This window comes from Pleurodeles waltl, chromosome 2_1 (assembly GCF_031143425.1).
Source record: "Pleurodeles waltl isolate 20211129_DDA chromosome 2_1, aPleWal1.hap1.20221129, whole genome shotgun sequence".
Classification (NCBI taxonomy): Eukaryota; Metazoa; Chordata; class Amphibia; order Caudata; family Salamandridae; genus Pleurodeles; species Pleurodeles waltl.
The window spans coordinates 507,243,406-507,270,939 of NC_090438.1; the positions used below are offsets into that span (position 1 = coordinate 507,243,406).

The 27,534-nt window shown below is 44.1% G+C and overlaps 1 protein-coding gene across 1 annotated transcript in view; it reads left to right on the forward strand.

The window, feature by feature from the left end:
• Nucleotides 1–222: 222 nt before the first annotated feature.
• The window catches only part of LOC138265797 (uncharacterized), a 175,221-nt gene continuing 147,909 nt past the window's right edge, over nt 223–27,534 (forward strand). The window contains exon 1 of the mRNA XM_069213851.1: nt 223–806. Coding sequence (XP_069069952.1) covers nt 264–806 — 543 coding nt within the window. The 5' untranslated portion in view covers nt 223–263. The remainder of the gene's footprint in view (nt 807–27,534) is intronic.

Sequence of the window (27,534 nt, forward strand, 5' to 3'; positions counted from 1 at the left end):
CCAGCCGGGGAGTGTTTAGAACATTTACAGGCACGTGTTGATTTCACCTCCAATGAACACATCGGGATTCTATGCAGCGCACTGGGAGTGGCTGAGGTGCTGACATTCCCCCAATACTAGCCCGCCTTACGTATTACTATACTAGATCGGCACAGCCCTGGCGATTGCTAGAACATGTTCAAGCCCGGGGATTGGCCACAGTGCAAACCGGAAGTACTGAAATCATAGCCAAATGTAGTCCATAAGAAACTGTATAGCGCACAATGGATGTTAGGTTGAATTTACGGACGGTCACTGTAAGTAGTGGACGAGTGGAGAAGCAAGAAGCTTTACAGGACCTCCGAGAACATATTTTGCGTGTTCAGAAAGAGAGTCAGCAGGAACCTGCAGTCTCTGTGTATACAGAGCAGGAGAAGCACGTCCCAAGATTGTCTATTAAGAGGAGAGGAAAACCGGAGAGCGTTCTCCGACACCGAAAGCTCAGACGGAATCTGCAAAGAAAATGCGCGCAGAATACTGTAGTAGAGCTGCAGGGAAAGGGGCAGCGGGAACCGACTTTGAATGTTCAGGGAGAGGGACAGCGGGACAATTCACTGTACTTGCAGGGAAACCAGCACCAGGAACTTAAATCTCACCCACATGCAGAGGAACGTCAGGAGCCTGGTGTGCATCGGCGGTCTGAAGGACAATGTTTGCCTGGCCTCCCGGGCCAGGGGCTGCAGGAGCCTGCACTGCATCAACAGAGATATGGGCAGGAAGAGTCCGGACGGGGTGTGCTGGCAAAGGGGCGCCAACAGCATTCTCCGGTAATCCTCAGAACTTCACATAAAAACATCCATGCAGGTCCCATCCTTAGATTTTGCTAGAGGAAGCTGTAGATGGTAATGTAGGTATAAAGGGGCATTTGTGAAACTTCGCAGCTCTGTGATACGTGTTAGCCTTTTTGAAGGTCACTTGCATTGTAGAGGTAGGTGTGCCGACAAATAAGCAGGGAGAACCGGTGTGTGGGGTTACTGCTGTAAGAGATATAAAACGAGCCGAACCGTCACCGGCATGGTAGGCAAACCTTCCACAAACGTCAATTAAAATATTCAACATTCAGAAAAGTATATTTCTTTAACTCGTGGAAGTATCTCACGTTAGGATGTACCTCGGCATTAGTGGTATGTTTTGGAAGTATAATTTGTAAACCTGAACTTTAAAATAATCATGGCCTCACTCTGTCGTAACAATGATGGTCTTAGTGAACCAATAGACAAATCAGTTTCATGTTCATGTGTATGTTATAGATGCTCTCAATTGTGATGATAAGGGAAAAGGTGGCGTCATGAATTAAGAAAATTGTACAGGCTCTTACAATTTGTCTAGCAGGGCAGTCGTGATTGGTATCAGCTTTCCCAATTCTGGACTTCAACCACCAGATGGCGATCTCTCTCGTGTTTTATATCAAAGGTCAATGCTTTGTCTTTAATTCTTTGAGTGATATCACTACCCTGAGTTAAATAAATACACATACTACAAATAATTTACATATTGATGGCTGAGGCTCAATTGTTCAAACTTAATCACCTTAGGGGATATCAAGTAAATCACTTAATAGATTGGTGCACAAGTCTGGGAAACCAGACAAAATAAACCCCCATATAGGGTAAAAACCCATAGAATGTCCCACTTAAGACTCAGCACTCCAAATATAATTATTGATATTGCACCCATCATGTTCATAAATACTAGTATAGCAACGAAAGTCCACAAACAGTCGATTACATAATTCCAAAAAAGCATCAGTATGATTTCTTTTAAAATAATTGCTTCTTTATTTAAAAAAAGCTTCTTAAAAACTTCCTATAGCTGTAGCTAAGGCATTTCGTCCCTCCAGGGGTCTTTATCATGGGTGATGGTTCCATATGTACAATCAATGACACAGATTTTCTTTATTCGGTTCATGTCACAAAAGTTCATATTAATGTGATCAATCTCATATGATGACATACCTTTCACTGTCCTGTGAATCTAGTATATTCATAGTCAGTATCTCCCCAGCATCCTCAAATAACATTATCAGTGGACCCTTCAGAGATAGTGACTGAATATACTAGATTCACGTGAATATGAACTTTTGTGAAATTAACCAAATGAAGAAAACCTGTGCCATTGATTGTACATATACAAATGATCAGCCCTGATGACGATCCCCAGAGGGGCAAAACAGTTTGGCTACAGCTAAAGGAAGTTTTTAAGAAGAATTTTTGAATGAAGAAGCAATATATTTGAGAGAAATCATCCCGATGCGTTTTAGAATTATATAAGCGACTGTTTGCGGACATTCGTTGTCACACTGGGATTTATGAACATGATAAGAGCAATATGGAATTATATTTGGAGTGCTGAATCTTAAATACGAAATAAACATACTAAATAATCAAGTTAAAAACAAAAAAGCTTTCTGCAAAATGGTGACTAAGGTAAGAGGGGTGTCATGAAAAACGACGCTAAGGATCAGTCATTTTCTTTTGGCTCAAGGTTCCAAGATGACCTTAGGCTGAGCAGATCCAATCATCTGCCTCAAGTCGCTAGCGGCCAGCCCAACTCTACTGCATTGTGGGTTTCTGGTTGGTAAGATGGGATAATGCACTAGCTGTCCATGCCCTAAAAAACAAAACAAAGAAGTTACTGTCCAATGTCCCATTGCTTTGGTCTGCCAGAGAGGTAATTGTTTTGTGCTTAGTCCACCTGCCTGACCCCATCCTTGCATTTTGTTGGACAAGGATATTGCAATTCCTCTCAGAGATGCATTATTCCTCACAGTTTCAATTCAATGACACATCACTGCACTATCAGCCCACCACTGCACTACCACTTTCCTCAACTTTACTATTGTATTACAACAATTGCGCCACACTGTTCCCCCTCCTCACAGCCCCACACTACCAATTTTTCACAACTGCACTCAGGTCCCAGTCGGAGTTACTTTGGCAACCTGTTCTTCATTTTAAACGTTCTGGAAAACCTTGAAACTTTTCTGGTGTAGAAGACGCATGTTGCAAGCTTCTTGACTAGGGGTAACTCTAAATAAGTGTGACACTTCATATCAACAGTATATTAGACCCTTTTGGAGTTAGCAATCAATGCAAAATATAACTCTTTATACATTGGACATGAGGATGATAGTTGTGCAGTCAATTACATTATTAGCAGTTAGTGGCAGGGCAGTGGGGTACGGGCCCTCACTGGGGGTTACCTGCTGGCTGCACCTGGTACAGAAATGTAGCAGGTCATAATTGAACCACATTTGTTCCTCTTAGTATATGTTGCATAAACTTGTGAGTACTTGAATACATGTTAGGTAGGGCACACAGGTTAGGATATTTCTGCATGTCCCTTTTTGCTTCTCTTTTAGATCCCTCTTCCTCCTCCCCAAAATCTGTTAAATCATTTTTAAGACAAGGGCACCTTTATGATTTTTCATGGTTTGCAGACTTTGGCCTGCATTAATTATGCAGATGGCCATTTTTCTGCCGGCACTATGGGGACATTTCATCAAATCATTTTTCATATCCATTCCCAGCAAAGTCATTTTGATCTGCTTCTGTATCTGTTAATTTGTTCCAATGGGTCAAGGTGTGATGTGAGTGAAAGCAAAATTTGGATGAAGACTTGCACCTGATGGCATGCATCTCATAGAAAAGACCAGCCTGATACCCCGCCGCTGCTTCTTGTGCTTTGTGCTAGAGGCAGGGAGTTGTGCTTTCATTATACAAAGAGTAATTTGACAGTTTCACCTCAGTGGATGTCATGTACATTTGATTACCTGAAATAAATTATACGAATTCTGGAGAGTTCCTCCAGAACTGCAGGGTCTACGGCTAAGATCCAGGGTGCTTTTACTTAGCTCAGTGCACATGTTGAGTTAGACCAGCCCAGTAGACTGCAGCAATAACAGAAACCGACCCAGCTATTCTTTGCACAGGTAGTATGTTTAAGGTTATTAATCAGCAGTCCAATTAAATAAGTTCAGGGACACAGTGGAAATCAAAAACAGTTTGTCATGCAGACATCATATTCAAACTTTGCACTAAGAAATCAGGACTTGTAGTTTGTAAAGTTGATTTGAAAAGCCTTTCTCCTGTGCAGATAAAATGTTTGGTAACAACACAGAAGTAGAATAGTTACAATTGTTGTTATTAATAAGAACATTTCAAACATTATTTTAAATGTTTAAATGGCATTCCAGACCCAAATGCCTTTTCTAAACCCTACACTAATTTAGTAGGCTAAAACACCATATACTATTTCTGCCTGTTGAGTATTCGAAACGGAGCACACAACATACCTTTCAAAACTGCAAAGCTTGTTAATTGTTATCAGGATTCTGTCACGGAAGAACTGGATTGTGCTCTGCTAAAGACAAGAAAACCGCACGTCTGCTCCCGGCTTCTATAGCTGGCTTTCCTGATGAAATATCTGATTGAGAATGAAGTCTGGATTGGGAACTAGCAAATCCGCAAATTGGCGTGTCCTCTGGCAATAATCTCTTGGGCAAAGACCAATCTAAATTAATGGTCAAAGACTAAATTTTATAGGGTTTGTTGCTCCAGTATTTTCAAAATAAATCCCTTTAGTCTACAGTATCACAACCTAATTTATGGAAGCTGAAACTCCACATGTTTATATTAATGGGCAGCGACATGCTGGCATTGAAACATGCATGGTACTGCTATGTTGATAAGTGCATCATCATGTGCATTATCAAGAACAATGTCAGCCTACAGTGGAGGCATCCATTATGAAGATAACAATAGGTCCGCTTACACTTGGGGCATCCATATTTTACACTGAGGAGTTCATGTTTTATCAGTAGTTGACACAGAAGAGGACAGGTCACACTTTCTAATACAGATATCATTTGAATTGAGATCAAAACAGACAACTTGAAATGTGAATTATTGTGGTGTTCGCTACAGAAGAATTGTACTATGCAACGATTGGTGCCTCCCAAAGCTCCCAAAAATGTTGGGACAAACTTTCAATGGACATTTGGAGGGCTGAACTCTACCAGGGACTCAGCTGAAGCAAGCTTTTCTCATTTAGCCAGTGTTCATGTTTTGTCTCGCTGTAGCTCTGCGGACATCATGTGTGTAGAGAAAGGATTGGGACAGAGATAGAAATGATATCTATTTTCATTTAGAGGAGATAGTACCACATTTCTAGGAGAGCTGTGAAGCTTAGGGCCAGATGTATCAAAGGGTTTTACCCATTCTGTGTCTATGGGAAAATGCGTTGGTACATATAGCCCTTAGTGCTGCTGAGCCTTGCTGTGATGTTGGTGTGCTTATAGCCTGACTTGCACTGCTGGAACCTGAGATCAGCCATGCCCATACTGCTGGAGGATTAGTATTGCTAAGTCCAGCCAAGGCTGTGGACTACGTTCTACTGTCAAGCCTGACCGAAAGTTGAACATTCATGCTGTTTTTTCGACAAAGCCCTGCGGGGTGACACTGGCACATGAACCATGAAGAGGCACCTAGTTAAGTGACCCGTCACTACTGTGACGTCTTGACCTCTGCAACATACGGCTGACGTGCTCCTCTAAGCGTCACACCTTGAAGTGGCCCATCCCCATATCAATGCCCCTGTATTTCCACCCAATATGAGGCCAGTTGTCGTTGTGCCAGAGGCATCCTGTGTGATGGCCTTGAGTGTTGACCTCCCCAATGATCTCCAGCTGAAAGGAAAGTTGCTGTCCCTCCTGCCTGCCAGGACCATCATCGAGGCCAGCCCAACTCTGCTTCAACTGTACCCTGCAGCCATTACCCTCCAATGCAGTTTGCAAAGCATGAGCATGGGTGCTTCACCACGGTTGGCGCACCAAAATCACCGATCCAGCTTTATATTGCTAAAGAACTATGTACAGCCGATTGTGGGTCCCCCACCTCTAGACTTGACAGGTCCTAACAATGCAGAACCTTGACATTCCCAGGGATTCCTGATTGCTTGAAAATACACTATGGACAGTGCAATGCATATACCGCAGTGCATTTAGTGAAATCAGGCTAAGCAAAATCATAGGTTAGAGTTCTGTGTAATCCTCAACCTGATTTCCCACATGCATTCCCCAACTGCTGAGTGTAAAAGGTGATGGAACTGTATTTACTGTGTGAACCTCGAAGGACTGGTGTTCTATAGAGCTTCTTAAACTTACTGGAGTCTGCTTAATACACAATTTCTTATTCCTTATAATACGTAAAAACTACTCTGCGTGACCATTTTGATTAGTGAGAGTGATAATTTGTGCTGCTTGTACTAGATGCTCACCATACCCCCAACCCTCTCATTAACCTCTAAGGATAACCCCTGACTGTTTATCTCTATTAACCCTTAAAAATCATAGCCTAGCATTTCATTGAGTTTGCAGTAGGATATTGCGCCTGCATTTCCCGGGACAGCTGTATTTCTGCTTCTAAAGATTACCTACCTACACTTGGCATTTACAAAATTGTACTATCCCAAACGATCACACCACCAGTGTTTCACCACAACCTCAGTACTACTGCTGTACCACTCTCATGCCCTTGCACTGTAAGCCCACATGCACCCCACATGAAGCACTACCATGCTCACTTCACTGCCCAGCCAAACCAAGCTCCGCACCTGCATCACCACTCTTCCGCAATCACCATTGGTAGTATCTTTCCATCATTGCATGTTCGCCCACAATCACTATAATTCTACTCCATTTAGCAACATATTATCACTCCCTGTATAATTCTTCCAACTACCAGCACCAGTTTACGACTCCAACATCATTTCACTGCCCTCCCCCCCCCCGCCCCCCCCCCCCCGCCCCCCCCCCCCCCCCGGACTGCACTGGCACAGACATGACTCTCTCCTCCTTATAGCATCTTATTACTTCACTGCCATGCACCAAACTACAGTACGATCACGGCCCAACACCAGATTACCACCCAAAGTACTGTACTACGACTAGCCCTACACCAATTCCTTCTTCCCTAGTGCACTACCACATCAACCCCAAGACTTTGTCACCCCACTCCTACATTGTACTACCACCTACGGGATTGCCATTTCTTGCACTGCCATGTTGCCCACAGCATCACACCAGCAATCATCAGTTAACCTCCCATATTCTTCTTCATAAAGACCACATTCCAGTGCTGTACGACACTTCACAAAATCTCTCTTCCTTCCAACTCTTAGAACAGTGCGCTGCCATCCACCACACTGTAATACCACTGTGCAACAACTACCGAGCACTGCAAAATTACTCAGCAGCACAGGACTACTTACACATTGTACCGTACTGTCCTCTAGTTAGAGGGTGTGTGAAGTTTATCAAACCTTTGCTAGCTTTGCAATCTCTGTGATAGAGGTGCCCATGTCCTCACTATTCTCAAAAGGCTTAATTTAAGTATTATGCTCCAGTATTACAGCTTTTCCCTAGACTAGCTGCTGTAGTTTGGCCTTATTTAGGGTTAAATTATGAAATAGCTGGAACATTTCCATGGCATGCTTGAGTTCTTTATCTAGTATTCTTAATGGAATTGGTAATTTAGTTCACAAATGTTTAGATTATGCCTATGGCAAAACTAAGAGTTGCTCTGAATACTACCGCTTTCATATGAAAGTAGGTAAACTGATCCTTGATTCTTACTAAAGAAATCAACCAGAGCTTGACATAAACTCACAATACTGCATATCTGATAGAAGTCCGCTATCACAGGTCACCTATTATGTTTATCTGGCTTACTTTTCCCCTCCTTCTTGATAGTTAAAGCCAGAGGGTTGTGATCTGTTGTGGAGCTATATGATCTAATTGTGGAGACATGTGAAGCTAGATAAGAATATCATGTCTAACCTAGAGTACTGCCTATATGGTGGAGAGTAATACTGGAAACCAGGAGAATTGAGCCTAGCATATCGCCAACCATCTGTTAACTTGTATGCATATATCAGATGTTCTAAGGCACCACGAGTTTTATGCTTATGATACCAGTTTTTGGCATTAGTGGTCATCTTGAGTTTTAAAAGTGAATTGTGTGACAATCTTGCTGGAGTACAGGAAGTGTGAAAGGAAAGGCTGTAGGATGTTGTTTTTTTGTCACACACAACAAAATGTAAATACCTGTTGTAGGAAGGTAGCCTCTTTCTAGCCTTGTTACCCCCACTTTTGGCCTGTTTGTGAGTGTATGTCAGGGTATTTTTACTATCTCATTTGGATCCTGCTAGCCAGGGCCCAGTGCTCATAGTGAAAAGCCTATGTTGTCAGTGTGTTTAATATGCATCACTGGGATCCTGCTAGCCAGGACCCCAGTGCTCATAAGTTTGTGGCCTATATGTGTTCCCTGTGTGGTGCCTAACTGTATCACTGAGGCTCTGCTAACCAGAACCTCAGTGTTTATGCTCTCTCTGCTTTTAAAATTGTCACTGCAGGCTAGTGACTAATTTTACCAATTCTGATTGGCACACTGGAACACCCTTATAATTCCCTAGTATATGGTACCTAGGTACCCAGGGTATTGGGGTTCCAGGAGATCCCTATGGGCTGCAGCATTTCTTTTGCCACCCATAGGGAGCTCAGACAATTCTTACACAGGACTGCCACTGCAGCCAGAGTGAAATAACGTCCATGTTATTTCACAGCCATTTTACACTGCACTTAAGTAACTTATAAGTCACCTATATTTCTAACCCTCACTTAGAGAAGGTTAGGTGCAAAGTTATTTAGTGTGTGGGCACCCTGGCACTAGCCAAGGTGCCCCCACATTGTTCAGGGCAAATTCCCCGGACTTTGTGAGTGCGGGGACACCATTACACGCGTGCACTACATATAGGTCAATATCTATATGTAGCATCACCATGGTAACTCCGAACATGGCCATGTAACATGTCTAGGATCATGGAATTGTCACCCCAATACCATTCTGGTATTGGGGGGACAATTCCATGCATCCCCGGGTCTCTAGCACAGAACCCGGGTACTGCCAAACTGCCTTTCCGGGGTCTCCACTGCAGCTGCTGCTGCCAACCCCTCAGACAGGTTTCTGCCCCCCTGGGGCCTGGGCAGCTTGGTCCCAGGAAGGCAGAACAAAGGATTTCCTCTGAGAGAGGGTGTTACACCCTCTCCCTTTGGAAATAGGTGTGAAGGGCTGGGGAGGAGTAGCCTCCCCCAGCCTCTGGAAATGCTTTGATGGGCACAGATGGTGCCCACCACTCCCCTGACCAGCACCTCCCAGAGGAGGTGCCCAGAGCTCCTCCAGTGTGTCCCAGACCTCTACCATCTTGGATTCGGAGGTGTTGGGGCACAATGGACAGCTCTGTGACCAGTGCCAGCAGCTGATGTCAGAGACCCCTCCTGATAGGTGCTTACCTCTCTTAATAGCCAAGCCTCCTTTCTCAGTAGCCAAACCTCCTTTTTGGCCTATTTAGGGTCTCTCCTCTGGGCTGTTCCTCAGATAACGAATGCAAGATCTCACCAGAGTTCTTCTGCACTTCCCTCTTTGAATTCTGCCAAGGATCGACCGCTGACTGCTCCAGGACGCCTGCAAAACCGCAACAAAGTAGCAAGACTACTACCAGCAACATTGTAGCGCCTCATCCTGCCGGCTTTCTCGACTATTTCCAGGTGGTGCATGCTCTGAGGGCTGTCTGCCTTCACCCTGCACTGGAAGCCAAGAAGAAATCTCCCGTGGGTCAACGGAATCTTCCCCCTGCCAACGCAGGCACCAAACTTCTGCATCACCGGTCCTCTGGGTCCCCTCTCATCCTGACTAGCGTGGTCTCTGGAACACAGGAGCTGGGTCCAAGTGTCTCCCACTGTCCAGTGGCCCTTCTGTACAAATTTGGTGGAGGTAAGCCCTTGCTTCCCCACGCCAGACAGCAAACCTGTGTACTGTGTGATTTGCACCTGCTCCGGCTTCTGTGCACTTCTCCAAGGATTCCTTTGTGCACAGCCTAGCCTGGGTCCCCAGCACTCCGTCCTACAGTGCTCAACCCGCTGAGTTGGACTCCAACGTCGTGGACCCTCCTTTTGTGACTCTGAGCTCACAGATATTCTAAGTGCCTGCTCCGGTACTTCTGCAGGTGCTGCCTGCTTCTGCGGGGGCTCTCAGAGTTGCTGAGCGCCCCCTCCGTCTCCTCCTCCAAGGGGCGACATCCTGGTCCTTCCTGGTCCCCAGCAGCACCCATAATCCTCAACTGCGACTCTTGCAGCTAGCAAGGCTTATTTGCGGTATTTCTGCCTGGAAACACTTCTGCAACATCCAGCACGCCGTGGGGCATCTTCCATCCAAAGGAGAAGTTCCTAGCCCTTTTCGTTGTTGCAGAATCTTTGGCTTCTTCCACCCGGAAGCAGCCCTTTTGCACCTTCATCTGGGGTTTAGTGGACATCTGCCCCCCCACCCCGGACACTTTCGTGACTCTTGGACTTGGTCCCCTTCCTTTACAGGTCCTCAGGTCCAAGAATCCGTCTTCAGTGTTTTGCTGGTGCTTGTGGTTCTTGCAGAATCCCCTATCACGACTATTGTGTCTTTCTGGGGTAGTAGGGTAACTTTACTCCTACTTTTCAGGGTCTTGGGGTGGGGTATTTTGGACACCCTTACTGTTTTCTTACTGTCCCAGCGACCCTCTACAATCTCCCATAGGTCTGGGGTCCATTTGTGATTCGCATTCCACTTTTGGAGTATATGGTTTGTGTTGCCCCTAGACCTATGTCTACCTATTGCATCCTATTGTGATTCTACATTGTTTGCACTACTTTTCTTACTGTTACTTACCTGTTTTGGGTTTGTGTACATATAACTTGTGTATATTACTTACCTCCTAAGTGAGGGTATTCTCTGAGATACTTTTGTCATATTGTCACTAAAATAAAGTACCTTTATTTTCAGTAACTCTGAGTATTGTGTTTTCCTATGATATGGTGCTATATGATATAAGTGGTATAGTAGGAGCTTTGCATGTCTCCTAGTTCAGCCTAAGCTGCTTTGTCATAGCTACCTTCTATCGGCCTAAGCTGCTAGAAACACCTCTGTTCTACTAATAAGGGATAACTGGACTTGGCACAGGGTGTAAGTACCACAAGGTACCCACTACAAGCCAGGCCAGCCTCCTACACCTGTAAATTAACTGTATGCATTCAGCAGTTAGGAAAAGCAAAAATGAATTGCATATTTTTGTAATTGTGAAGTGTTCTGGTAACAGAGATGTGAATAGGATTAACACAAATCCAAACTCTTTACCTGGTGAAGCTCAAATAATAAATATTCACAGAAACCCGATTTCCACATTTTACATGATCTTTTGTGTGCTGTATATCAGTAAAACAGTGTGCCTGACCAACATTAGTGCCCATTACAAGGACAAATGTGTTGTCCGTAAATGACAATTGGTGGACTTGAACCTTTCTGCAGGGTCATCCCCAAGGTTTTTGCCATCAACTTCCTGTTTTGTTGGCTTTTATGACTCTGAACACTTAACCACTCCTGACCAGTGCTAAAGTACTTGTGCTCTCTCTTTTAAACATGGTGAAATTGGCTTGCACCCGATGGACACATTTAATTTACATGTAAGTCCCTGGTAAAGTGGTATTACATGTACTAAGGACCTGCAGATTAAGTGCTGCTAGTGGTCATACAGCACATATTGCGCAACCCACTTAAGTAGGCCTTTTAAACCTGTCTCAGGCCTGCCATTGCAGCTTATGTGTACAGTTTTAAACTGCCATTCCCCCCTACTAAAATAAACCTTTTGCCAGGTCTAAACCTTTTGGCATTTAATAATTAATACGTTTTCATTGGTAGCATGTAGCAGTTCGAATTTGGTGTATAAAGAATTGTCATTAAAAGCCCTCTTTAATGACAAAGTCAGATTTTTAGTCCCAATTCTGAAAATGGCACTTTTAGAAAGTTGGCATTTTCTTGTCCCAATCCATTGGTACCTGTATCCTGGGTCACATGCCTAGATGTAGCTGGCAATTGGCCTTTGTATATTTCTCCCAGACATTGAAACAAAGGGATGCTAGGTGTTGGCAAGTTATACTACTCAAGGGGGAGGAACTGTCACCTATCACATTTGCACATCACAAAAGCCCGCCTGAATACTCTCACAAAGGGGTTTGACACTTGTCTATGGTGACCTCAGACAATCCGGGGTAGGGCAGGGAGACAGGAAATTCCAAGCACCTCTGAGGGGTTGAAACCTCTACAAGCTTCTCCTACTTCAAAGTGGGTACCAGGTGATAATATTGGACCTCAGAACACAAATAATCAGAACACCTCTGGACCTGTGGAAGACTCTGCCAGGAAGAAGGACTGCTCTGCTGCTGAAAGGGCTGCCACACTATTGCCCTGCTGTGCTGACTTGCTGCACTTCAGCCCTCTTACCTGGGTGAGAAGGAATAGATCTGCAACCTGTACTCAGGACCAGAGTGAATCCAGGGGCTGGTCTCTTGTAAACAGCACCTGGATTCTGCAGCTGTGATTCCTGCCCTACCAAGTGGTGCCACCGGAGTCCAGGACCCTTGGAAGTAGGCCTGAAGTTGCGCTGCCAGCCCATCTGTGGACCCAGCTGAACAGATGCATCTCCTTTGCTGCGTGGCGCAACCTTGAGCAAAACCAACAAATCTCCTCTTGCATGGACTTCTCCAATTCAAGGACTCTGCATAGCGTACTGCAACCCGCTGGAACCGCTGCTGCACAATGCATCTCCAAGCAAGGCCTCCGAACCACCTACAGCAGCCCACTAGAACCGCTGCTACACAATGCATCGCCACGCAAGGACTCCGCACTGCCTACTGCAGACCGCTGGAAGCACAGTTATATGACACATCCCCATGCAAGGACTCAACAGCACTTTCAGCAGCCCTCTGGAACTTGTGGTGCACAGCGCATCTCCACACAAGGATATCTCATTGCCCAACACAGCTCCCCAGAACCCCCACTGCGCAATGCATGTTTTTGATCTGACCTCGCATCGCCTCTGCTGTGTGACACATCTTCTGTTTGCGACTCTACATCTGTTCAGAGCCAGAATTGAGGTTTGGTGTTCAGCTGACCTAAGTGTGGTTCCTGTAGCAGGTCAGCCTGAACTTCTGACTTTGTCCTGGTCTAGTGCACCAATGTTTGGTGAGATTTGGAGGTGTCACAATGTTGTTGCTCAGTTACCGAAAGTAGCTTCACTTTTTAAATTTGCCATTACCGACCCAATATTATTCCTACTTTCTAGCCTGTAAATTCATTTTATATATTTATTATAAATAAATGTAGAGCAAAAGAAATACCGTTATTGCACAGGAAACCTAATTCTGAATTAAATCATTTCTTTAAATGTTGTAATTTAAATGTCTTCATGAAGTTTAAATAAAAAAAGAATTTACTACCGCACATAATAAAATTGTTTTTTTAATATGTATTCATAACTATTAAAGTGATGTATAGCACTAAAATTATTTATTTATATGAAAATGTAGTATACATTTTTGTATTAAAAAAAGGTTGTTACAATATGTTAGAATTAAATAAATTTTATTTCTATATATTTTGTAACCTTCAGTTATATTTATTTATATTTTCAACTATTTTAAATAATTGAATTTAAGTTAACACTGTTTTCTATGGGGTTTTGGTGTAAGTAGTGGCCTCCTTTATTTTCTATGGCAGTGTGTTGAGGTATCAATGGTTGACATATGTGTGGTGGACTTGCTATCGTTTTTTTGGCAAAAGTAACTTTCATTCGTAAATTTGGCGCAGGTGGTGGAGACTTTTAAATAAACACTTTGAGTAGCTTTACACTTGGATCTTGTGAATAGGCAAAAGTTGTAAAGTTGGTCAAAATTGTAAGAGTAAGCTTACAGACGTGAAATACTCACAAGTGTAACTTGCCTTTGTGAATGGCCCGATAAACTTTACACCAAAATTCCTACCAAAAAACAAGCATTTCCTTTATTCACCCAATAATAGCACCCGTATACTTTACACGAAGTGTCTTACAAAAAAAGCATCTCCTTTATTAACCCTTTATTGAGACAAAGCAAAAATGCTGCATTTTAGCTTCACAGACTTTGAAATCCTGTGAAGGAGGCTGTGAAGCCGACATGCACTTCATTCGATGTGCCCCGATCAAGGGTAAATAATGGATAAAGGAGGCACATTTAGCGTTAGCGTTAAGGTGTGCATGGCTATTGTACTAGCTATGGATTGCAGTCCTAACCATAACTTGCGAATTCCAGTGGTTTTAGTTTTTTTTTGTAACCATAACTACACTGTGTTTTTTAAGAGAATTGCAGAGTGTTTCTTTTTTTTTTTTTTAAACAATTTTGTTAAGGTGTTCTGACAAAAGCTAATCATGACTTCCCTGTAACCTGAGTTTTTCCCATTTTTTTTTCTTTTCTTAAAATCATACACTGCATGCAACATTCCCTTGCCTGTGATGGGTGGCCAGCCACTGCTGCTCATGACCTTTGGCAAATGGAACCTCAGTCACCCGAAATGGCATTCATTGTGGAGTGGGTTGGGCGGGGAGAAAAAAAGAGGAACTAAACAATTAGCACTTTCCACTTTAGTAGCATCTTATGCTCTGTAAATATGTACAACTTGTACTAGTAGTGGACCCATAAACCAGGAAGGTATTGAAGCAAACCTGCAAATACAGTTCCTGTTTGACCTTCAAACGTGTTTTGGCTCAGCTTGGTAAATAATAGGTAGGCCTGACCCCCGAGTCTCACCTTCTTCTAGATAGGGCCTTAGCAGTCTTTAGAGGCACGTCTTACCATGACTGTGCCCTTTCCTGTCTTTTCTAATTCAAGTTGTTGATTGATAGGTATTTAATACTGCAGTTTACTCGCTTTGACCCTGCATGCCTGCCAGGTGTGGATGATGGTGCCTCCCAATATATCTTTAGGTACAGATTAAGTAACCCCTCATATTCCCAGTTGTGGCTCCTCGCCTTATTGTCCAACAGCTCCACTTTCATCAAGCTGCTTACTACATACTGCTGTAATGCATGACATTTTCCTAGGTAACGGCCCCCATTACACTTTGCCTTCTAGCAACTTCATTTAAAAGCTGGATTTCCTTGGACATTTTCAATTTTAGTCACTCTGGCAGATACCTCTTTGAAGATTTACTTTCACTGCCTTAACAACCTACTCATTTTTCTGATCGTATATTGGTGCATGACCTTAAGGAGCGTCCGCGTTGTTGTCTCTCCTTTGGTGTACTCCTGCATACCTTCAGCATAGTTCTCGCTGAACCTTATTCACCGAGGCATTCCGTAGTTTGAAAATGTTTCCTCCACCCCATTTCTTCTGTTTCTGAGAAGCCATTGGGAGTTAGATTTTACTAATCTGTTTACACATTTCATCCTGGAATCACAGGGGCAGTAATGCAAGCTGAGCATGAAGCTCATATTATATACTTAAAGTTCTTACCCCAACATTAAAGCCTTTGAATTAATAGCCTTGTATTTTATTTCTGAACGTGCAATTTAGGATACCTGTTTTGTTTTATCAGCGGAGGACTCTTCTTTGACCTAATCATGCAGTCACACTCTGAATTGGCAGTCAAGGGGAGTGTGGTGCAGGAGGGTTGAGGGAGGGTGATGGGAGTCATAGTTTCTACTTGTCTAGTGACAAAATAGGGGGGAAGACACCTTGTCCTTGATTGCAATAAATGTGTTTAGTCTAGTGATAGGACTTACTGCAGGCACTGAAACTGCTTCCTGTGGAGCAATTATTTTGTATATCTTTGTATAACCAAATAAACATAAGATATCATATAACACATGCCATCCTAGGAAAGAAATATTGCACATGCGTTGTATGTTAAATAAAAGAGGCTTAACAAGAGCAACTCTTTACGGATTATATACATTTCTACAGATATAAATTACAGCGATGTGTGATCAAGTCTAGTCAGAACCATCATTACGAGGAATCCAGGTGACCCATATTTTTCAATGATTGCTTGCACATCCTCTCCATTTATAAATCTCACTATCGTTTCTTTCGCGACAGTTCATACTGCTTAACCACACTGGCACATGGTGGGGTCTCCACTGTGATTCAGCATTGGGCAACCTCTCGTTTAGCCACCAGGAAGCCTATACCTGCCAGCATTCTCTAGCTCCATAAGCCTGTCCATCCTTCCATTAACCCTAGAAGTCCCACCTTAGGATATAAAGTTGCAGGAGTATGTACGGGGGTAACTAAAATCTTGTTTATCTTGTGGCCGTATCGAACACTCATAGGGCATGACCACACCACGTGAAAGAATGACCTCTAGGGTCACCACAGTGTGTGCATTCATATGACTTGATCATCCTCAGTTTGTAGAGTCTATGTGGACTATAGGATGTCCTATGAAAATAACCTGGATATTAGATGGGATAAAAAATCTTTGTGCAGCCATTGTTGCCTCACGTTACCCATTATCATCCAGCTCGTCAATGTCTCATTTCGAGACTGATCTCGTGCCCTGCAAGGAGTCAGGGTTTTTAAGGAGAAGGGATCTATACAGCTTCAATAGCCTTTTCCGTCCCAGTAAGCCGGAATTAATTTTGACTCAAATGGGTTATGTTCCCGCACATCTACCAGGTCTTCGCTATGAGAATTCACCTTGTGCAGAGTTGAAGGTTTTTAGAGAACTCTAATTTATGTAGTTGAAATTCTTCATCCAAGTGTTCAAATGCTGCAGTGCGGGCCCCATACCATCCCCATCACCCAGCTTAGATATGCCTACCAGGTCCCAGGCACTGTAAGTTTATTATTCCACTGTATATGCAACAGTGTTGTAGACCAGTATAAAAGCAGCAACCATGTGAACTGGAAGAGCATTGGTGTGTCCTTTAGAATGGTTGATCAAAAAGTGGCTAATGAGTAAATAGGGTTAGGAGCATTCGAGCGCAGGCGGGGTAATACAGCAACCAGGGTTACACATTTTGAATCTGCAGTCCAGTGTTTAGACGAGTGGACCAGCACAGCAGATGTTGTGAGTCAACAGCAAAATATGGGTGCGCAAATTGCCAATTTTCAAAATTTTGTAGTGACTAATTTCTCTGCTGGATAACGGGCTTTAAAATGTAGAGAACGAGAAGAGAGCTGCCAACCTCAGATTGGTAGGATCCCAAAAGTGGATAGTGAGTTGTGAGACTCGATTGAAATTACTAACAAAACCTATGAGTCCAGAGAGTGGTAACATCCATTCCTCATAAAGATAGCTACTAGCTACAAGTGGGTCCCGTGATGCCAGTGGACCACCAAATATGGTGCTTGTGACATTACAGGATGAGATACAACGTAGGCCGCTCTGGTATGTCCTTCTTGGTTGAAAGAAATAGTGCACGTGGGCCAGTGAGACATATTAATTTCCCCAACATCAGCCCAGCAATGATGTGAAGGGGAGGGCTTTGAAAGATATAAAGGAGGACTTTGTCACGGTGCCTAAGCTTTATCGTGCCAGGCTGAGAGGGATTGTTGGTGACTTGATCTCAGTGTTTAGACATATGAATGCTGCTGATGTTGACATGGAGAGTATAAAAGCGGGGGTATTGTCATGATAAGTTGCTTAATGTGTCTTTGATATGTAGGTGAGTTGTTACATGTTCGAACATAATGCCTAATTTAAACGTGGTTCATTTAGCATGCATTGACAACTATTTATATTTGTAGAATAATAGTGCACATTTACTTTCCGTGAGTGAGCCCTCTCTCTCGCTTGTTTGTTTTTTCATTTCAGGAAAATCATTGAAAAAGAAGCCTCAGTTGTGTTCACTGCCATGTAATGGTGCAGCTTCATTGATGTTACTTGGGATTCAAGTGTAGAGTTAGGCTGAAAGCCAGAGTGCCCTGAGCATGAGTTTCACCTCAAGGCCGAGGTAGGGGTGTTGAGCTCATGGCCTGGCCATTGGATGCTGGTTTCTCTAATGATGTAGGGGCTGGCTTCAGCAAACTTTTAAATTGTGAGGTCTTTTGTAGTGGTTTATGGAGTTGGGGGGGTTATGGTTGTTTTGCCCGCAACTGTTGAATTTCCCTGGTTTCCATGATAACCGTAATATCACTTTGAGTGAAGGGTTTTTAAAGCAATGGCAGTATTGTTTTATCATTTATCTTCTGAGTTAAGCCATTAGACGAATCTTCATGAAACTTTCCAAAAAAAGTGTCAAGTCTGGTCTTCGTGTGCATGGAAAGATTTGGGTGATTTGTCAAGCTGGGGCTGAGAAAAGTGGTGGGGGGGTTAAAGAAAGTGCATTTCCCATGTTAAGATCCCATAGGTGTTTTGAGCACGCCCCCCACAGCCCGAACCATTGCACAGAATTACACCAAGTTTGGCAGGAAGGTAGCCCCTGGTCTAGAAAGCAAGTTTTTTTTGTTATTTGGTGTGTAGGTGGCTAGCTCAGTTTATGGTGTACACCTATGGTGTGGCACCCTATACTAAGTCCAGGTAAGCCTTCGTGATAGTTAATAGGTGTCCAGATAGCAGAAGCTCTGCACAGGTAGCTGAGGCGAGCAGCTAAGGCATATCCTGGAGGAATGTAAAGCACTTGCAATACCACAGTAGTCAGACCATAACTTTAGTCACAAGAAAAAACGATACACGTGTTGTAAAAATAAAGGGTACTTTATTACAACACTACTGACATTGGTATATCTCCCTTTGGAGATATTACCCACAATTATACACATAAGATAATCATGAGAAAAACAGAAATATACAGGCCCTAGGGGAGGGCCAAACCATACACTAAAAAAGTGGAATGTGAAAGTGGGACTCCAGCCAAGGTAAGTGTGGTGGTTAGCTAGGGGCTGGGGGCAGTTAGGAACACCATAGGTAAGTACAGTAAGTGACCCCAGCAACCTGGAGTAAGCAAGTTACTCACCCATTTGTCCCATAGGCTAACACAGAAATTAGTGGTTGGAGTTTGTGCAATTCAGGACCCTTCCCAGTGGACGCCAGAGGAAACCAGCAGGCAAAGAGGATGGATGGAGAATGCCCCTACCCCAGGATGCCCAGAAGACAGGAGTACCTACACCAGGGACTCTGATGCAGAGGGGAGAAGAAACTCTCTCTCACGACTGTGGATACCTCGAATTGTCTAGCTCCTGTCACAACCTGTGGACCAGGCCGGTGGAACCCAGGGACGGATTCTGGATGTGGAAGACCTGCAAAGGAAGGGAAGGAGTCCAGCATTCAAGGAGGTGCCCAGGTCGTACAGGTGAAATTCCTGCAAGTCGGTGGAAGATGATGTCCAGCTGCAGGGTCCAGGAGCTACTGAGGACCCAAAGAGCAATCTACGAGCTGTCCTTCGACGGCCACCAGATTGTAGGAGGGTCGGTGACCAACCAACAAGCACTGTCAAGTGCAAATATGAGTTGCAGAAGGATTTGCAGAGTTTTTTTGCCCCAGCAAGGTCGAGGAGACTCTACCCAGGAGGGAGAATCAGAGCTGGCCCTCAGCACACAGGAAGTCCAACAGAAATCAATGAAGCCCACACGAGTGACCCACAGGCGCTGGACACAGGGTGCCACAAGGAGACCTTACCAGCCCAGCAAAACAGAAGTTCCATGTCGCAGGAGTTGCTGGACAGGAGCTGATCTTCGGTTTGCAGAGTGCTAGGGGCCAGGACTTCTTGGAGCCTGAAGATCTCCTGAAGAAAAAGTCAACAAGCCTTGGCAAGTGCAACTGTTGCGTGCACAGGGGTCAGTGCACAGATGTCCAGGGACAGCAGACCCCACCAACCGGTCGACTATGCTTTTAGGTGCCTGCAGTTGCAGAGGAGTAACTCCTTCACTTCAAGGGAGAGTCCTAAGTACTTCCTGGTGCAGAGTCCTTGTGACCCTTGAGAATGCCCAGCCTTGGATGTTGCTGAATTCTTGTAGGATCTGGAGAAACAATGTTGCAGTGGGAGCATTCCCACCAGAAGTAGACTTGTTCGGTTCCAGGCAAAGACCAGCAGCATTTCCAGAGGCTAGGGGCAGAAGATGTCTTGCAGAGAATTCCTTGTAGAGTCTTGCATGACAGATCTGAGGACCCACCCACAAGGGAGCCCTTAAATAACTTTAAAAGGGTGCTGGTCACTCTCAGCAGTGACCCACCTATCAGAGAGAGTCAGGGACATCTCCTATCTGACCTAACCAACCAGATGCTCCCCAGGATCTCTGTACATCTCATTTTCCTGATGACACAATCAAGTGGCTACCTGGCAGAGCTCTTGGCACCTTCCTAGGGGAGGGGCTGGACAGGGGGGTTGTCAGTCCCCTATCCTTTGTGTAGTTTCACACCAGAGCAGCAACTGGGGTTCCTGAACTGGTGCAAACCAGATTATGCAAGGAGGGCACATAATATGCCCTTTAAAGCAGTCTGGTGGTGCTCAGATGCCACCCCACCCCAGCCCTTAGACACATAATACATAGGGAGCGGTGCTCACACCTATCCCTTGAAGGAAATCCTTTGTTCTGCTTCTCTGGTCGGAGTCTGGCTCACCAGCAGGAGGGCAGAACAGTATCTGGGGTTAGCAGCAGCGTGGGCTGGCAGCTAGACCCCATAAGCTGCACTGGCAGAACTGGGGGATCCCCTGGGGAACTTCCAGAGTACATGGTATCATGCCACTAACACTGAAATCAGTGAAGTTGTATGATTCTAACATGTTTGATATGAAACATGTCTAGGTTCGGAGAAGCCATTATGTAGTTGGACCACTTGTGTGGACCAGTGTCCTCTGCAAACCTTAAGATGGCTTCCTCGCACTTACATAGTCCAGGAATTGGCATGGGGTCTGTAAGAGTATCCTGCTCATGCACGGGTACCCTCACACTTAAAGACATGCACCCTGCCTTTGGGCTGAAGGGCCTACCAGAGGGGTGACTTATAATGTCTGAGTGCAGTGGTAAGGTTTGGAAATGAAAAGGTGCATGCACCCTTTCAGGCGGGTTGCGAAGGCAGGCCTGCAGTCACAGTCTGCATGGGATCCTAGGGGTGGCACAATACATGCTGCAGTCCACATGGGAACCCTGGTCTACCAATGCCCTAGGTACCTAGGTACCATATGCTACGGACTTACATGGGTGCACCAGTATGCCAATTGTGGGTGTAAAAAGTTTACTAGCATCCAAATTTAGGGCTAGAGCACTGGCACTGGGGTCCTGATTTGTAGGATCCCAGTGCACTACAGTCCAAAACATACTAACAGCAGGCAAAAAAAGTGGGGGTTAACACAACCAGAACCCAGCGTACCACATTGTATAAATCCGTTCAGTGGTTTGTGAGATTTAAAGAAAATCCAAATTTGTATATCTAGAATTTGCAAATAGTCCTGATCTCGTGCTGAGATCTAATTGGCTGCCAAAACTTCAACCAGGAAATGTCGACTGCCATTTTGGGACCTAAATTTACTTTACGTTAAACATAGAAATTCTCTAAAAAACAAAACAAAGGTTACAGGGTTGTTGCTTTGGAACCCCGGGGACCACCACCTCCCTGGGGGCTGATTGTTATTATGGAGGGGGGGGTCGCACATACCCCCCCCCCCCTGTGTCTCTTTGAGCTCCGGAGACCACTGCCTCCCCAGGGCTTTATTTAAAACAAAAAAAGGAGGTGGGCCACACGAACACCCCTCCTGGGGCATTAAAATGCCCTGGGGAACACCACTGGCCCAGGGCTAAATTAAGAAAAAACAAGAGAGACCACATGGACCCCCCCAGCCCTGGTGGCCACCACCTCCCTGGTGCCAAATACATAATTTAAACTGGGCGGGGGACCTCACAGCTCCCTCCGGGCCATAAACAGCCCCGGTGAGCACCACCTCCCCGGGGCCAGTCTGTGCTTACTAAAGAAGGGGGACCCTGTGGGCCGCCACTGCCCCCCACCCCCTGACCTCTCCCCAAGGCCAACTCTTGCTATCTCCAGAGGTGCTCACCCTTGGAATATAGCTATTTGCTTTTGCTTGGCAGGAGCTGTGACAGCTCCTGCCAGGCGAGAGCAAACACTAACTTCGCTCCCAGCAAGCGGAAGCTGTGAAACTGCTTGCTGGGAGCAGAGTTTTCATCTGTTTCCCTGCCCGCTGTCATGCAGGCAGGGGAACACATGAAAGATTGTTGTCCTAATCCGGGAGATGCAATTTTAGCAAATCTCTGCATGCGTGCATATAGGAGGAAGGCCGCAGGATCTAGGCACAGGCCAGGCTCTGCAGGCAACCCTGCGCCTGTAGTTTGGTGCATATAAGGGGTCATGGCCTTATAAGCACCAAACCCCACGCCATGCATGGCGTGGGGTTTGGTGCTTATAGGGGCATGTCCAACCTCCGCTGCGCAAGGTCAAAGGCCAGCGCGGCAGTGGTTGGATTAGCATAAAGTATATTACCTAATGTTAAAAAAAATATAGGAATTCACTGAAAAAACAAAGTGTACAGGGATGTTATAGTTAGGAAAGAGAATTATACGCTATTGTTAGGTTCATATTTTAGTCGCAAAAATATATAGAAATTCAGCACTTACAGTTATGGTTATCTCAAGTAACTGTAACTCATGCCCTAAGCTAACTTTAACTCGCGCCCTAGCTATGCTCTGCTAATTACCCCACATATTACATCACTCATGACATCTCTGATAACATCAATGTGACATTTGCAGTAAAATTATTGATGAGATAAATATACATGGCGGGGAAGCAAGTTATAATTACCTTAGTGTAGTGGTTCCAAACCTGTGGTTCGGGGACCCCTGGGGGTCCGCAAAGCCTCCTCAGGGGTCTGCGAGTGCTCAGAAAAACTAAATAATATTAACAAATTAGGTCCCCAACTTTCAGTAATGACTCAGTGAGGGTCCCCGGGTTCTAGTAATAATAAAGTGAGGGTCCACAGAAGTGAAAAGGTTGGGAACCACTGCCTTAGGTCACACATGCCTTCTCCTCCGGTTTCCCAGGAGTTTTACTCCGACAGCGGCAGCCTAAGCCCTTATCCTACAGCTGTTCCAGGTTACCCTGGTGCTTCAAGAGATGCCTGGGAAGACTATGATATGCACCCCAGACAGATCCTTACTTAGACCACATCCCTGTGAGGAGCTCACCCTCAAATGACACTATGGTATACTACATCGTTACCCAACGTGCACCCCCCACCATAAGGTGGACATGGTGGACATGTATGCCGAGCTTGAAGAAAATGGGTTCCTGGTGAAGACACTCTCCAGGACGGATCATTCTGTATAGTACCTCCCAGTGATCAAGGGGATGATTAAAACCGCCTCTGAGATATTCAAGGAGCTGGTCAAATCCGGTAGGAAGAAAGCAGCCGACTGGCCAATGGGGGTGCATTGCCTCCTGACAACTTAGTAGACCTTCCTCTCAATGTACATCAGAGATATATGTATCCATGTGTGGGGCACTATGGCTGTGCATGAGGCCATCATTCCTAGAAAGGGAATAACAGTGTAAACTGGCCACTGACTGGGTGGATGAAAAAGAGGCAGATGCTGTTGGAACATCTGCAGTCTTTGAGGGTTGGGGAAAGCTTTTCCCAAGAGGGGTTGAGGACTGACCCTAGAAAGGGCTGAACTTGAAGTGGCCCTAAGTGGGATTCTGTGGCATTCACTGTGAACCGTAGGCTGTGTAGGAGGGAGACAGTAGCCTGGATGTGAGCCATGCACTCCTGTCTGATATATATATATTTGAGGATTCCTGCCAATCGTCCGACTCATGTACTAATTCTTTCCTCATTGTAGGGATAGTATGGATTTTATCACCAAAATACAGGATATCCCTTGGAAATCAAGCTATATTATGGCCACCATAGATCATTATACACATGTATTAAACATGATCTAGGCATTAAGGCATGTGAACTTTTTTTTAAAGATAAACCATTAAGTCTATAATACCACTCTAAAATGCTCTTGAAGATGTTGAGATTTGGTTTAGAGAATCATTATTTCTTTTTTGAGGACCAATGGTACAGACCGGTCACGTGGATGGCGATGGGGAGTTGTTTTGCTCCACGTTATGCATGTTTATTCATGGAATGGTGGGAGACCCAATATGTGATGTCTGAAGAAAGTGAAAGATGGATGACATGTTATTTTTTGGACAAGATATATGGATGATTTATTTTTCATCTGGGATGGTCCAGAGAGAATATTACAAGATTTTCTGGGGTGGCTATCTAATAATAATTTCAATTTGAGAGTTTTTTTTACACATAAAAGGGACAGATCCGTTATGGAATTCTTGGATGGTCTAGTTACAGTGGAAGGGGAGACCCTCCATACTAGTCTCTTTAGAAAAAGTACTGCAGACAACAGTATTTTGCATACAAAAAGTCATCACCCACCAAAATTGAAGTGGAGTAGTCCATGTGGTGAATTGCCAAAAGGAATAGCAGTACAGCTCAGAGTTTTCAAAAAGAACAAATGAACGTGGTGGGGAAATTCATATCTAGGGGGTATCTGATGTGTTATTAAAGATGCCTGTGGAAAGGTTTTTAAGGTGCAACAAGATAGTATCCTTATCCCCAAAAAACAGAAAAGCGAAGGAAATATTGTGAGACGTATTATCACCTATGATTCAGATCAAGTGATGAGGATTATGAAACAGTACTGGCATTTGATAAGAGCAGACAGAGAGATAGGTCAGTTGGTGAGCCCCTATTTTAGAATTACATATAGGAAAAGTAGTTTATTGTGGGATATGCGGGTACATATTATACAACTAAAAAGGAGGGTACATTATTTGGAAGTCAGCAAGGTTTTTATAAATATACCAAGTGCAAGGCCTGCACATACAGTATCAATCCTAAGACATATGCTTTAACCACAGGTAAAGAAGTGAAGATTAAAACATTCATTAATTGTAACTCTGATTTTGCTGTTTATGTAATATCTTGTCTGTGCGGACTCCGATATGTGGGAAGTACAATTTTTTCCTTTAAAAAACGTATCCTAGAACATTGGCATGTCATCAAAAACAATGATGTGAACTATCTGGTAGCACGGCACTGCAGACAACACATGATGGAAAGATTGATGGCATTTCTTTTTTCAGAATTGACAGGGTGATGCAGACTCCGAGAGGAGGAGACAGGGAACGTACTCTCAGGAGGATGGAATCCGAGTATTTAGTGAGATTAAACAGCAGATATCCGTGGGGATTGAACCAGGATTAAGAGATTTTTGTACATGTGGGCTGAGAAATTGAACTGGCATTTGAGTTTTGATGAGATATATCAACGGATTTTGGCCATTTGCATATGTTTAATATAATTTGGGTTCTTTCGCTCTCTGTTTTGGTTTTGTCAAATAGACTTTTTTGTACTATTATGCTCACATCACTTTAAATTTTCTTTTTCTTTTTGTTTGAGGAAGATTATAACTGCTTAAACACTTTTTCCTTTATAATTTTATCAGATGTAGACAACAAGCAATGCCACTGGGCACAGGATTCATATATGAGAAAGCTGCCACTTGGCAAGATCCAGTTTAATCAAACCTCTTGCATGAACAGTTTATTCGTATTTAGAAATTATGGGTTTTTTTTGGTTTAATATTTGACAATTAAAAAGCGAAATGCTTTTGTTTCATATGGGGAAAGTGGGTAGTGTTTTTTTCTATGCCTGTCAAACCACAAAATATAGTTTCTAATGGTGGTGGGGCTTTGTTATTGAATTTTGGGCTAAGAGTAAGACCGCAGCGGTGGAAACGTGTCCGCCTGTACGAAATAGCTGAGGATGGATATAAAATAAACCAATTTTGAAAAGTAAGTTTGGAGTGCTGGCTTTCCTTTTTCTGACAATTCGTGAAAGGCAAATGGTGGTATATATCTCCCTTTCATCCTAGATAGGGTCATGAAAATGTAGATGGGTACTCAGCCACACCTAGCCTTCCTGTGTTTGTGGTTCTATATATTTATATAAATGTTCAAATATTGATGGAGGGGAGACATTGGCAGCTCCACCTGTTGAGGATGGGTATAGTCCTGAGGTAAGGGGTCAACTGTCATTATCTACAATGGTCTGTCGCTGAGAGGCCAAATTCCTCCCTTACTGCCTGAAATGGCTTAAAAAGCCCATCATGAAACAGCTGATCCATGTATATTATCCATTTCATATACTAGGACACCCAGTAGAATGGTTGCCCAGCTATACGCAGAGCCAGGTTATATCATAGGGGTGCCTACTTTAAATGGGTACCTGGCAGATTGTGCGCAGAGTGCCATGCTGTGGCAGTCTCATAGAGGACTGGGTTCTCAGCTATAAAATCATCTTGAATGGCAAGCAGTGGTCAGGCAAACTGGGAGGGATATTTTGAAGCAGCCCAGAATTTGGTGCTTGATTTGTATCCCACTGGGGCATCCTTTGTGTCACATTAATAAGAAGACCAATGTGAAATATGGAAAGTTATACTATACAACATCATGTGAGGTAGATGTAGACCCCTTGTTGTATACTCACTTAATATAGCTGCTCGCAGTCTAGGCCTATGATCATTTCAGATGTAGGAGCATAATGTGAGCCTGCATATGTAAAAGGAGAGATCTAGGGACTATTAGGGTACAATACCGAGGACATAGTTCACCTGGGTGCGACTGTGATTTTGAAAGTCTGTACCCTTCTACCCAGTGATAAGTTCAGGTGCCTCCATTTTAAGAAGTCTTGATTAGAGTTTTCTATGAGAGGGAGAACGTTGTCTTCAACCATATTTGTGAGCTCCCCTATTAATACAGATGCCCAGATATCTGAGTCACAGGTGTGAGACCTGACAGGCTTAGGGTAATCTTCCCCTAACTTTTTGCTTTTCTCCCTCCATTTTTCTGACCTTGTTTTTGCTGGTTTTTGGACTTTGCACACTTTAGCACTGCTGACCAGTGCTAAGGTGTGTGTGCTCTTTCCCTTAAACATAGTAATATTGGCTCATACCCAATTGGCATATTTAATCTACTGATCAGCCCCTAGTAAAGTGCACTACATGTGCCCAGGGCCTGTAAATTAAATGATTCTTGTGCTACCCACATAAGTAGACCCATAACCATGTCTCAGGCCTGCCATTGCAGAGCCTGTGTGTGCAGATTTACTGACACTTTGATTTGCCAAGCCTAAATCTCCACTTTTAATTACATGTGTCACCCTAAAGGTAGGCCCTAGGTAGGCCATAGGTCAGAGTGCTATGTAAGTGAAAGGCAGGACATGTACTTATAAGTTTTACCTGGTAGTGAAAAACTCCCAAAGTTGTTTTTCACTACTGTGAGGCCTACCCCTCTCACAGTCCAGCATTGGGAATTGCTTAATTTACTTTTAAGCTGTATTTACTGATTAGATGCACTATGTTTCATATCTTTGGAATGGCAATGATAAATCCTCTCTTCTGGTAAAGTCAGATTTCAAATTACTATTTTAGGACAGCCACATACACAGGCAGGCTAGGTGTGGCTTGGTACCCATCTACAAACATCTGCATTTAACAGCCCTTCCTGGGCAGGAATGGAGAAAGAGGCTTACACTTACACTTCAAAGGTCAGTGGCCTGACCCCACACAAAGGA